Source organism: Symphalangus syndactylus, chromosome 1 (genome assembly GCF_028878055.3).
Source record: "Symphalangus syndactylus isolate Jambi chromosome 1, NHGRI_mSymSyn1-v2.1_pri, whole genome shotgun sequence".
NCBI lineage: Eukaryota > Metazoa > Chordata > Mammalia > Primates > Hylobatidae > Symphalangus > Symphalangus syndactylus.
In genome coordinates this window covers 87,101,443-87,115,032 of record NC_072423.2, presented here as the reverse complement: position 1 = coordinate 87,115,032, position 13,590 = coordinate 87,101,443, and the positions used below count along the sequence as shown (strand labels likewise).

Here is a 13,590-nt window from a genome sequence, read left to right as displayed (position 1 = left end):
TATACGTTCTCGAATTCTTTATCAAGAACAGAAAAATCTTAAGATTCTCATGTACATGTAATACATACACTGATATATAAAATGCATATACATATATTCTTTTATAAAAATAGTAGTATGGTATAAGTAGACCTTAAAAGCGAATTGACTCTCAGATACTAGGTGGATTCTAGGAGTTTGGAAACTGGCTGTGTCAAGCCTGGGTCAAGGTCACACACAATAAATGAAATGTGCCTAAAAGTGTATTTGTTCAGTTTTAAGGAGGATGCTGTGTGTTTGAATTTAACACCAAGGAACACACCCAAAAACTAGAAAAAAACAAAAATGAAACGAATAAGCAACTGGTCCAACATGTTAGGGCAATTTTAATAACCTAATCTGTAAAGCCAGAATAAAGTATTTTAAAAGGTATTGAAAAAGTGAACATTAGTTTCCTGCCATAATCCAGGAAAACAGAAAACTATAATACATACATCTGGTGTGCTAATACTCAGATTTAAAGGAAAATGACCTAATATTGACCTAATTTAATTATTCACCAGGCTGAATTCTTAGAACACTTAGCATTCTTCACCCTGCAATTTTAATCTGTATCTCCACTAGCATAAAAATGTTTGCCTTCACTTCACCTGTATACTGTGTATCCTTCCAGTCTGTTACCTCATTTAAAAATAAAAGGCTTAAGAAAGTTACTATAAATTACCATCAAACAATTTGATTTGTCATTATTAGGTTTCTAAATAATGCCAATATACTCTTTATCCAAACCTGCTGTCGTCTTAAATAGATTCTAACAACTCCAGCAATTTTTTACCAAGTAAAAATTACTTTTAAATGGGAACCAATTTGAATGATGAGGCTTTCTAACAGATTATAAGATAATCAGTGTAATGTATGCTAGAGGTAAGGATGACCAAGTCTTACCTTTATCAGTTGTTACTTTTTCTATGCATCTGAAAGAAATAAGAATCAAACATTAATGAACAATCTAGCACATTTTCTGAAAATATAAATATTTATCTCTTTCAGGTTCGCCTCCAGAGTGATAAAGAAAGCATCTAGACCAGTGTTGCCCTACAGAATTTTCAGCAGTGATGGAAACATATCTGCACTGTCCAATATGGCAGTCGCATGTGGCCACTGAGCACCTGAAACAGTTCATGTAATTGTGAAAGTGAATTTTTAATTTTGATTAATGTAAATTTAAATAGCCACATGTGGCTACCATAACTGACAGCACAGAGCTAGAATATCATTCAAAACACCTGTTTTTAACTAAGATATTGATACAAAGAAAATATTACTAATTTTGTTATATTAAGTGATTATATAAGAAAACATTCTTATTTTATATAAATGTACTAACTAGAGATGAAATGACAATGTTTGGGATGTGTTCTAAAATACTTCTGCCAAAACAGGGAGGATGGACATAGCAAGCACGGCAAAATCTCAGCTAGGTGATCAATACTGGAGTTTCATTATACTCTTTTCCCTATTTTGTGTATATTTAACAATTTTCATAATAAAAACTCAATGAACTGTTAAAAAGACCCTAAAATTGTTTGTTAAGACCAAATCAAAATCTACTTGTAAAAAGACAATAGATGGACCTCACAAGTAAATGTAACTTGCCCTTTACAAATTAAAAAGCAACAGTAAAGAGCTTAAAAATTGTTATAGCCTGAGATTTTTTAAAAACCCCCCAAAACAACAAAAATCAGACATATCCCCAGGTTTTTAATTCAGAAAAATTTCTCTCATACATAACTGGTGAGAACAGTATAATGAACTTCCTATACTTACTACTAAAATTCAAAAATCAACAGGCCCTGAACATTTATCTTACAGAAACCACAGAGTATCTCTGAACAGTACAAAGTTTTTTTGTTGTTGCTCCTCCCAAAAGTAAACCTAATGAAGACTCTATTATGTTACATTATGTTATAAATACCCAGACAAATACAGAAGCCACAGTGTAATACAAAAATCTATTCTACTTAGAAAGAATAGTTATCATTGTTTGTTCCATACTTTTTAAAAAAAGACTGGCATTATAATTTTATTTTAAATCACATTACCAATGTCCCAATTAACACACCATAACTGCTAATCATCCTATCTTTAAAAACTACAAAAATAATTGCTAAATTTTTGAGAAATTATATAACAAACTTTCCCAAAAACCTTGAAAGTTGGTTCAATGTTTCTATCATATTAAGATCCTGATCACTCAGGATTTCAGTCTTGTACAACTGAAGGCTTCTCCAAAGAACTGTAAGTTTTTTCAATTCAGAGTATTACCACCTCTTCATCCTCACTATCCATGACCTTCAAAACGGAAACAGCAAGAAAGGTCACCTAAAGGTTTACTACTGTTTTAATTTTAGCAAGAAAATATACCAAAAATGGAATTCATATACCAGAAAATAAAACTACTTTCCTTAATCCGAACCTGAAGGAAGACATCTAAAAATACTCAGTATTAGCTAATATGGTTACTCAACAGCGAAGTTAGAATTTTTAAAAAGTATTTGTCCCTAAAGTTTTAAGTTCTGAAATGCACAGGATAAACGAAGGGCTATTATATGTAAGAATGAAAAGAAGACTTACACATTTTAACCTAGTCTTAATTTGACAATTTCATTCCCTGTTAGCAGAATGCATGGATGAATCAGAAAAAAATCATAGACAAAAACTACTATACTAATGCTACTAGATTTTACTTCAAAAATTAAGGAACTCCTGACCTCGGGTGATCCACCCACCTCATCCTCTCAAAAGTGCTGGGATTACAGGCGTGAGCCACCACGCCTGGCTGGGAAATACTTTAATGGTACTTTAATTTTTAGTACTATATATTACTATATATATTATATATATTACTGTATATAATATATACAGTAATATTAGTATATATAATATATATTTATATATAATATATACAGAGTATATAAAAGTGCACTTGAAATAACTGTAATTTACTGGCTAACATACAGCAAATGATCATCAGTCTTACTGTTAGCATGGATACATAAACTTTCTTCAAATTTGGTTTATTTTTCCTACTAGCTATGCTTCAATTTATCACGATTCTAGCATTTAACTCTGTGCCTCTCTTGAGCACATACAATGAAAAATTTTTATTTCCCCTTCATCCACAACTATTTCCTCTTCCCAATAACCCCTAAATAGTTCATTGTAAAAAGAAGTTGTTATAAACATCAGATTATAAAAACTGTTAAGCTAAATATGGAACTATAAAGCTCATCTCACAAATCCATAAAATATCAATTATAAATGAAGCAATTATAAATGAAGAGGTTAAGTGACTTGCTCAAGGCCACTTACTGCATAGTACAAAGCTGGAACATAAAACTTTCTGACTAAAGTCCAATGCTTTATCCACTCTATTATTTTGCCTTCCAATGGGAACAAAGGTTTCAACCAATCCAAATCTATTTCTTGACCTTTTAAACTATGGTATACTTTATTATCACTTTAATTAAGAGAATCAAATGTAGGTTAAACAGCTGATTACTAAGACTGTATACAGGGAAATGCTGGGATATGGAAAAAGGACTAGCGTGAACAAGTAAGTTATACAGAATAAACCTTCCTTTTTAAAATTTTCAAAATGTCATTTGGAAAACAGAAATGACTCAAAGTCAAAGATACTAGACCAGAGTTTGGACTCAAAACCTCTTGAAATATCTTAAAGGATTAAATTACATAGAAAAAATTAAGTCTTAAAATGTATTTTATGACTGAAAATCTTTACACCATACACACATTTGACTTATCTCCACTAATCAATGCATCTCTCCCTTACACCCCAAGGTCCCTGAAGATGAGGGCCATGTCTCATTTTTCTTTCTACCACCTAGTTCAGCATAGTACCAGGCCCAGATACTGATCAAACAAGTTTGCCAAGCTAAAATGCTTTAGCATTCCTTTGATTTCCAGATTATGGAATAAGGTAAAAATGTGTAACAAAAACTTTATTATGATGAAAATTTGTTTAACAACCTGATCAAAAACACAGTCAAGAAATAATTTTGGGGCTGAAAGAAGAATACCATTGTCACTACTATTTTTTAATGATATTGGATGGGAGGGGGGTGGCACTAAGAATTCAGACTTATTTTTTCCTCCCCACAAGGAACATTGTGCAGAAAAAAGGAAGGAATTTAATTAAGTCATCTTCATCCATATACAACAGTAACATTTATATGGAATTAAAGCGTCACTAGTACTTTGTTGCCAAGAGTTAGGGCAAAAATAAATCATGACAGCAGGTAAAATTACTATTTTAGATAAAAAGTATTTATTTTCCTTCAAAAATTAAACAGCAGGCTGGGCGCAGTGGCTCACGCCTGTAATCCTAGCGCTTTGGGAGGCTGAGGCGGGTGGATCACCTGAGGTCAAGAGTTGGAGACCAACCTGGCCAACATGGTGAAACCTCACCTCTACTAAAATTATAAAAATTAGCTCGGATTGGTGGCGAGCGCCTGTAATGCCAGCTGCTCGGGATGCTGAGACAGGAGAATTGCTTGAAGCCAGGAGGTGGAGGTTGCAGTGAGCAGAGATCATCGTGGCACTGCTCCAGCCTGGGCGACAGAGCAAAAACTCCATCTCCAAAAAAAAAAAAATTAAAAAAAAAAAAAATTAAACGGCAGGTACCATTTTAGACATAATTATCTTGAGATATAGGTATATTTAACTTTCAAGGGGTAGGTGAGAATAAAAGGAAATTTTAAAAATATTTTAAGTATTACTCTCTCTACGAATAGTAATATTAAAGAGTGAAAATATCATATTTTGCATAATTTACATGAAAAACATCACTACAAACCACTCAAGGATCTACCATCTCACCATTACTGAAAAACGCAACTTGTACTTAGTATTTACAACAGGCATTGTGTCTAGCGCTTCACAAGCTGTATTTAATTCTCACAAACTCACGTTGTAGAGATTACCCTCTATAGGTAAGGAAACTAAGGCATTGGGTAGGTTAAGGAATTTGCTCACGGAATTCATAGCCAAATGAGGTCAATGATATACATGTATCTTTTCAAATTTATGAGATTAAACAATATAGAACTATAAAATTTTTGTAAGATAAATGCATCTACAGCAATTAGAAGTCTAATTGCAGCTGAATCTGTTAAGTACAGATTTTTGCTGTCGACAGAACTGCAGCTCTTACAATAAATTCTCTAAATTACGTTAACTTAGCGGACATTCAAAAATTTGAAAGCATATCTAATACCACAATATGATTACCTCTGAATTTTATTTCTCTTTCTGAGAGGCTTCTAAGGCAAGCATGCCAAGACACAGGCTTAACTCTTAATTTTGGACAAAGTCTGTTTCAAGTTTTAAATCTATTAGGTCTGGTTTAAGTCAAACCTTGCCACTCTCTCTACTGGAAGAAAGGGAACACTTAAAACTGACTCCCCCTCACGTCAATTTTCTCTGTTTTAACTAATTTGTTTTCACTCAAAAGTCAAAGGTCACTAATGATGTTTTCAGTCATGAACTGAATGGTTAATGTGATTAATTTCTACAATTTACAAACTTGTGTGCTTCAGTATTCTTAACATGAGTATTATTTTAACGAACAATTTAAAACAATGCTCCTGGCCACCTGTTCATGTTTCCTCTATTACGTCTAGGTAAAGGAATTCCTCTCAGATGATTCTAATTTTAAGGATGAAGTTCCTACATTTAAAAACACGAAACAAAAAGATAAAACATATGCTACTTAGTAAAAACAAACATTAAAGAATACTCAAATAATTTTACGTGAAAGACTCCATACTTAAAATCGTAGCAGTGGGCTTTTACCCCGACCATAATAAGTAGCAGATTTCTCAAAAGAATGAGAAGGGTTGTAAAAATTTAGAAAAGTGAAAAAAAAAAAACATAAACATACTAGTACAGCTGGCTCTTGAGCTAACGCGAAGAGTGGGGGGACACATTTTTGAAGGCTATGATCGGGCTGTGGATTCCCTAAAGAGCATGTGATGTAATACTGGAGAGCCGCCTAAAGGAAAGGGATAGGTTGACAAAGGGGGTGCGGATGCCAGAAAGAGGGATGAGCCTGCGGGTGGCAGGGAGGAGGTGGATCACTAGCGAGTGCAGGGGTGTATCAAAAGATGATTTCGGGGAGTGGGGAAACGGCCCGACAGGCGAGGGTACGGGAGCGAGGAGGGTGGCGCAGAGAAGAGCCATGAAGGCTCCCGGGGAAACGGTGTGACACATCTGGCGTGCGGAGCCGGCAGGGGGCAGACCAGGCAGGATGTCACGTGGAGCAGGCGCTACGGGAGCCGAGAAGGTTGCGTACGGACAGAGGGGGGTCTTTCCCACCGCCTGAAAGACTGTTACTCACAGGAGTCGCGGACTCTTCTTGCCCTGAACTGGAGACGGGGACTTCGCGGCCTGGGGCTGCTGCCCAGGGACGTCGAGAGGCCTGGCGCTGGGGCTGCTCCTCCGCCGGCGGGGATACTCGGCCTTCCTCCGGCGGGACACAGCTGCAGCGGCGGCGGCCGCAGCGGCCCGGCCTCGGTCCCGACCTCCTCTCAGCACGCGGCTGCTAGTGGTCCCTGCAGGCGCCGCCGCGGCCGCCTCAGGGGGCCGTTGTTGGGGCTCCTCAGGAGCCGCCTTGGCCGCCTCTCCCCCTTCCTGGTCCTGCTGCTCCGGGGGTCTCGGCTCTTCCGTCTCCCCCGGCATCGGGGCTTGTCCGTCCCCCACCCCCTAGTCCCAGGCGGCGGAGGCGGAGGCGGCGGCCTCGGCGCTGCTCCCCCCGCCCCCTCGCCTCCCGAAGCCTGCGGCTCACTCTCACCCTGCGCTCCTCTTTCCCCCCTCCCCTCCGCCCGGCTCCGAGGGCGCCCCCCCCAACCCCTGCCACTCAAGGTCCTCTACTGCTGGCGGCGCGCGCGCGCCCGCCACAGACGCTCAGCGGGCCAATCGGAGAACAGGACAGGCTTCCTCGCCCCGCCCCTCGCGGTCTTACACGCAGTGGCGTCCCAGGTTCCCTCCCCCACCCCTTCCTTCAGCCAATCAGGAAACGGCTAAAAGGGAGCGCGCGAGGTTTCCTTCCCCGCGCACCCGTTCTCACCGTTAAACGGCTGTGTCTCGCGACAATCCCAAAGTGACCTTTTTCCCCCCTCCAGAGTTCAATGCGCGCTAGGGGCAGTGCGAGGGGCAGGTCTCGCGAGGGAGGCGGGTGAGAAGAAATCGCACCTCTTTCCCCGCCTCACACAAGCCCTAGACTGGCTGCGCGCGCACCTGCCTCCCTAAGGAGCCACTGATACCACAAGGGCTCTTTCTATTCTTCTTCAGGCCGCAGAAGTAGCCTGGGCGTTCTTCCGCCTCCACCCTACCCCACTTTCCTGTCTTTGGCCTTTCTGTCCCCAGCGCCGCCAGATCTTGCGCGGAGAAGGGGGTAGTATTTTGAGCTGTCGCTTCTCCTTTAAGAAAAAAAGCCCCGTCGGTTGCCGGATGAAAGTCTCCGAAAAAATGGCGGCGGCAAAACGGAGGCGGGGTTATGGGGGCAACGAGGGCCTGCCTCTTGGCGCATGCGCACCGTTAACTTAACCAAAGGCTTTCTGGGAGATGAAGTCTTATTTCGCCTAGGCTTTAGGAAAAATAGATGGGAAACCAGAGGTGGAGAGGATGCCGGGAGGTTCTGACTGATTCACGACGGGAAAGGTAGTTTACTTTCCGCAGTCTAGAGTTTACTTTTTTTTCGGGAGGCAGTGTTTCCGGGTTAGGTCGCGACGCGTGCCGTACATCCGGGCTCAAACGTCGAGCCAATTGCTGGTCTGATGGGAGGGTTTTTCCTACTTTTTCTTACTTTTTATCTGGGCGTTGTGCCTTTTTCGGGGTGTCTGCGTAACTGCCCAGACTTACCTTGGTTTGGTCAGATGACACCTCCTCTGGGACTGGCTAGCCAGCGTTCATGTCTACATTATTGATCTCGTCGTCCTGTGTGTGAGTCACTCACCTGTGAGCTCCTAGAGGTCAGGGACTGAATCTGGTTCCATGGGGTCCTCGGGTCCTCGGAGCCCTAGCACAAGGCCCACTACTCAGTTGGCTCTTAATCAAATCTGTGAAACGAATTATAAAGTTGCTTTTTCTACTAGACCTTTTTGGGACACCAAGGAGCCGGCGTCGGTTGCTTAACTTGGATGCAGTGCCTGACCTAGAGGGAGGCGAAAGGGTTGTTAGCGTGACGTGACTCTGGTGACCTACACCGAGAAGCTGAAGGGTCTCTTAAGCTCTGCGGCCGGAAGCCATCTGCTTTTGCGGTTTATACAGTAGCAACTTTATCAGAAGTTACCTTTCTGCACACTAGCGTGTGACGTTAATTTGTCTTCCTGATTCATCAAAGGGAGTTTCCGTTGCAGTTGGTGATGCAGTGGGCCTCTCCCATTTCTTTTTTCTTTTCATCCATTACAATCAAGGAACGATTTGCAAGAACATCCTTTACCTCTGGAAAATAAGGCATCCAGGGCTAAAAGTCCCAAAAGAAAGAAGCTGGAAACAAGATCTGGGGATCCAATTTTAAATTTCACATTAATATTCAGTTAAACTAGACAAGTGCTGAAGTACATTTTTCCTTCCAGTACTTTGACTCAGATACCACTTCATATTAGACAAATGTTTTATATTCTCTACTGAGTATTTTGCATTTTCATAGGGCTAATGTCATTTTCAGTTGTAATAATCGATTGGCATAGTGTCAATGGAAATTTTTTAAGATTGAGTTTGCAGTGAGCAGACTTTTGGAAGGAACAGTGCTGACATCCAGTGGATGCTCAAAGTAATACAGAGGAGAAATCTTTCAAAAAAAAAAAAATGTACAGACAGTGGAATGGAGAATGAATTATTCCAAAAAAAAAAAAAAAAAAAAGCCACTGTGGGCTGGATGTGGTAGCTCACCCCCAGAATCCCAGCGCTTTTGGATGCCAAAGTGGGAGGATCCCTTGAGCCCAGAACTTCCAGACCAGCCTGGGCAACATAGGGAGACCACCCTCTACATAAAAAATAAAAATAGTTTTTAAGCTAACCTAGTGGCGTGATGGGATGCACCTACGGTCCCAGCTACTCCAGAAGCTGAGAAGGGCAAATCGCTTGAGTCCAGGAGTTCGAGTTGGAGGTTACACTGAACTATGATAGTACCATTGCACGCCAGCCTGGGTGACAGAGAGCTTGTCTCTAAAAAAAAAAAAAAGGCTACTGTGTTGTAGAGGAAAGATCGCAGACTTTGCAATTATAGTAAGTAGCAAAGCTACCAATTAATTATCTTAGCAAGTTGCTATTACATGAACCTATTTCACCATTGGTAAAAAAGGGGAAAAATCTATTTCACAGGGCCATAATTATAATTCCTTACATATTGCCTTTTTATAGTAGGCCTTTTGTAAATGTTTCTTTCAAGGTGAATAAATCACAGTGGTAAAAAAGGTGAAGAGTTAACCTCAGTGTCACTTTCCAAAGAAATTGCTATAAGGCAGTGTATCTAGGCAGGGATTATGCTTAATTGAGATACACACAGTTTAACATCTGGTGTCAAACCTGGCTTCCTTCTTTGTGACCCCCTATAGATGTTCGCTTTTGGGACCACTGAGTAAACCAGGCCCTGATAATCCAAGCATGAATCCACTTCTGCCCTACTTTTAAGGATTTACATTCCATGCAGGAAAGCAGATAAGCGTAATTTCTGAATAAATAAGACAACAAAATGAAATGGATGCTGGTCAACTCTGATGGAAATTTTAGGAAGAAGACTATGCCTCTGTGGTCTCCCAGCTTCACAGAAAAAAAAGAAAAAAAGAAAGATGCTCAGAGTGGGGTACGTACACTTGGAAAAAACCCAAGTATAAGTCTGCCATTCCCATGAATCCAAGATGAATCCTGGCACAGAGTAGGTCCTCAAATTTTGCAAAATGAATTTTGAATCTTTATCACCCTGGCCAATGCACTGCCATAACGCAAATCTTACTATCTACCTTTCTATGTCAGTCCCATTTTTAAAACTGTGTAACCTATGAAAAAAAAAAAAAACCAAATCAGAAGAGAGGAAGTGCTAAGCAAATACAGGAACCAAAAAGGGTTATAGAGGCCGCCTTATGCTGTCTCATCCAGTTCCTTTGCGGTCCTCTTCTTCAGCACATGCCAAAGCTGTTCCTCACGGCCTGTGAGACAAGAGCATCTTGGATGTAGGACAATGGAAGAGTTAGGTGAGTGAGGAGCTTGGAGGAGAAACTCCGAGGGAGTGAAGACTTGGCTGCCATCTCCTTATGTGGTGGGGTATACTTCTGGCTAGACTGAGGGTAGTAATGGAAGATTTTATTTTCACTTCTTTCCTGTCCTCAGCCCTGCCAAGAGTGAAGCATGAGGAACTATGATTGTTTTGGGGAACTACGGGTTCACTGTTTGCAGTGGCAAAATAGATGGAGAGTTTGGTGCTAACCGCAGAATAAACTCTTGGCAAATACTTTTGGACTGGATTGTTACTGCAATTGTCTTATTATGGGCGTTTTGCCCTTTGGAGGTCACTGGAGATCATAAGGTGGCCACATAGCAAGACAATGCAGAGATGTGATTTGAGGAGGAAAAGAAAGAGCAAAAAGGGAGTTGGGATGTTATGAGGAAGAAAAGATGGACTAGAAGTATGAGAATGAGGGATCTGTAGAGGTTGGAAAAAGGCCAGAGTGGTTTCATTTGTTCCATGTTTTAGTATTAAATCAAGAAGGCATAGCACTCTAACTCTAGTGATTTTGTTGCTAAGCTTTTTATTCAGAAGAATTCTGAAGGAAGAGATTACTGTGGCCTGAAAATATAACACCTCCTTCCACTCTAAGGCAATTAAAACCAGCAGTGGAACTATTAGCCACATTAACCAGATAAATCCTGGATTTCAAACCTTTGGAGTAATGTAAGGTTTGTCATTCTTGGAACTCATTCCATAGCCTTTGCCAACATCTGTTGCCAGCATCTTAACTAACACTGAGTCACTAAACTATACCCAAATTCCAAACTATATTAATTCCACAGTGTCCTGGTTTGGGGTGTGTTTAGGGATGGGGTATGTCAAAAGTGCAAAAAACAGCAACAAAAATTATCTTGCACATTGTTACATTGTCTTAAAAAAAATGGTGTGTGATTTCAAAGCGGGAGAAACAGAGGAAAAGTAAAGGGCAAATTACCAGGAGGCAAGAGATGTTAATGAAGAGAAAAAGGTAGCATTTAATAAATATCAAACTGCTTTAGAGGTAAAGTCTATTTTGATAATGGGCCAGACTCTTTTTTGGACTTGGGGTAGAATTCTAATTCTTATCCTACGTGAGTGCTGGGAGAATATGTGAATTTCTGCTTGAGTTCCACTAGGGCTAGGACCTTTTTTCTTTTTCCTTTTTTTCTTTCTGGTTTTTTTTTTTTTTTTTTTTTTTTTTGGGCAGGGGAGACACCAAATGGCTTTCATGGCAAATAATTCAAAAGGAAACTAATACTTATTTAGTAAGTCAAGCAAAAACTAGACATTTTTACATATGTTAATCATTTTAGTGTCTGCAGCAACCCTCTGAAATAGGTATTATCCACTTCTTTTTCAGATGAGAAAACTAAGAAAAACAAAATGACTTTTTCAGTGTCACTGTCGGGAACACCTGACACCAAAACTAAGCAACAAGGTGCTCTCTTATTTTAGATGTTTATTGGTTCTGGTGTTCTGGCCAATGAAGTAAGCCAGATTTAACAGAAATTTATATTGTTTTGCATCTCCTGAGCAGGCTAAATGTTAGATAAATCTTGTCCGGAAATACAGAAAGTACCAAGTAGCCTGGAAGCTAACATTTGTGCAGATTATCCAGTTGGCTGCATCTCCACAGGCTGTTGATGGCTACACTTCAGCAGTTTCTTCAAATTGTCATCAGCCCAGTAACTACACTTGAGACTTGGTGAGGATCTTTCTTCCTGCTGGCAGAGAAATGGCATCAAGGACAGGTTGGCTCAAGTGAGCAAATATTTCCTGTCTGCAGTAGTGCCTCAGAGGCTAGCAGCTTGTATACACCCAGAAGGTTTTACCTAAACCCTCATTACGTAGGCATTAGGCATGATAGATAAAGAGGAACCAGGAGCAGATTCTGCCTCCGAATGAAATCCATGCAACCCACAGAGACTCCTAAGAGACCTCACTTTACTCCTTTCATGTTAATATTGATATTATTTCATCTCCACAGTAAAAGACTACAGAGAAGAATTATAGAGTCTTCAGTCTAGTCCCCGCTTCCCCCACCCCCACTGTCCAGGAATCCCATATTTGTCATACTGAAATTAGTCATCTTCAAATTACAAAATCTGGCAAAAGGCATAATAACCTCAGAGTGTTGGTGATATGCACACTCATATGAAACAGGAAGAGAAAAGCCTATAACTCATGACCCAGAAAGAAAGGTTTTGATAACTTTGGTTAGCTGGTGCTTCTGAGGGCAACTTTCTACTCTTAGTGGTATGGTTTCCTCTCTCTTATAATCTTTATTGTAAATGGCTTTTTATTTTGAGCTCAGGAGGATCTTTGGCTTCTAGTTAGAGCAAAGCTTAGAAAATAGAAAAGAAAGGGGCTCTAGCTTAATTGAAAGATGCAGAATAAAAATTTGAAATTCTCAAATTTGGCGTGGGGTCTGGCTAATAAAAATCTGAGGCAAAAAGTTTTCTTTCTTTTTCTACCTTAGTTTTCTTTTTTCTTTATTTTCTTTCTTTTTTTTTTTTTGAGATGGAGTTTTGCTCTTGTTGCCCAAGCTGGAGTGCAATGGCACGGTCTCGGCTCACCGTGACCTCTGCTTCCCAGGTTCAAGCGATTTGCCTGCCTCAGCCTTCCTGAGTAGCTGGGATTATAGGCATGTGCCACCATGCCTGGCTAATTTTGCGTTTTCAGTAGAGACAGGGTTTCTCCATGTTGGTCAGGCTGGTCTCGAACTCCCAACCTCAGGCAATCTACCCGCCTCGGCCTCTCAAAGTGCTGCGATTACAGGCATGAGCCACCGTGCCCGGCCTATTTGTCTTTCTTTTTAAAAAACTTCTATTATAAAGAAATTTAAGTAAGCAAAAGTAGAGAAAATAGTTTAATGAATTCTGATATACCCATCAACCAGTTGAAACAATCAGTTCTTCATCAGTCTTATTTCATATATATGTCCACCCATTCCTTTCACCCCTGTAATTATGTTAAAACAATTTCAGATGTCATTTTATCTGTAAATATTTTAACACTAACCTCTAAAATAAATAAATATATATTTATACGTATAACTGTAATGCCATTGCCATAACCACAACAGCCTTAATAGTAATTCCTTAATATTGTAAAATGCCATCACACCTAAAAACTTAACGGAATTACTTAATATTATCAAATATCATTATCACACCTAAAATAAACAGTACTTGATATTATTTAATATCCAGACAGTATTCAATAGTCTTGATTGTTTCATTTTTAAAGTAGATTTAATGATCCAAATAAAGTTCATACACTGAAATTTATTATAAGTCTCTCGACTTTTTAATGCTATAGGT

At 39.9% G+C, this 13,590-nt stretch overlaps 2 protein-coding genes across 11 annotated transcripts in view; one reads left to right on the top strand and one right to left on the bottom strand.

Moving 5' to 3' along the window:
* The window catches only part of ZFP91 (ZFP91 zinc finger protein, atypical E3 ubiquitin ligase), a 42,851-nt gene extending 36,113 nt beyond the window's left edge, over positions 1 to 6,738 (bottom strand). For both annotated transcript variants that reach the window (XM_055259364.2, XM_055260091.2), the window contains exons 1-2: positions 6,398 to 6,738; positions 925 to 953 (exon numbers count right to left, since the gene is read on the bottom strand). In XM_055259364.2, the coding sequence (XP_055115339.1) occupies positions 925 to 953; positions 6,398 to 6,738 (370 nt within the window). The remainder of the gene's footprint in view (positions 1 to 924; positions 954 to 6,397) is intronic.
* Positions 6,739 to 7,080: 342 nt separating this feature from the next.
* LPXN (leupaxin) overlaps positions 7,081 to 13,590 on the top strand; it is a 50,177-nt gene continuing 43,667 nt past the window's right edge. For 2 of the 9 annotated variants that reach the window (XM_063628384.1, XM_063628309.1), the window contains exons 1-2: positions 7,868 to 9,288; positions 9,618 to 9,865. In XM_063628384.1, the coding sequence (XP_063484454.1) occupies positions 9,755 to 9,865 (111 nt within the window). In that variant the 5' untranslated portion in view covers positions 7,868 to 9,288; positions 9,618 to 9,754. Of the gene's footprint in view, positions 7,720 to 7,867; positions 9,289 to 9,617; positions 9,866 to 10,075; positions 10,254 to 13,590 lie in introns of those variants that run through there. The other 7 variants (XM_063628340.1, XM_063628405.1, XM_063628442.1 and 4 more) reach the window with 7 other exon arrangements.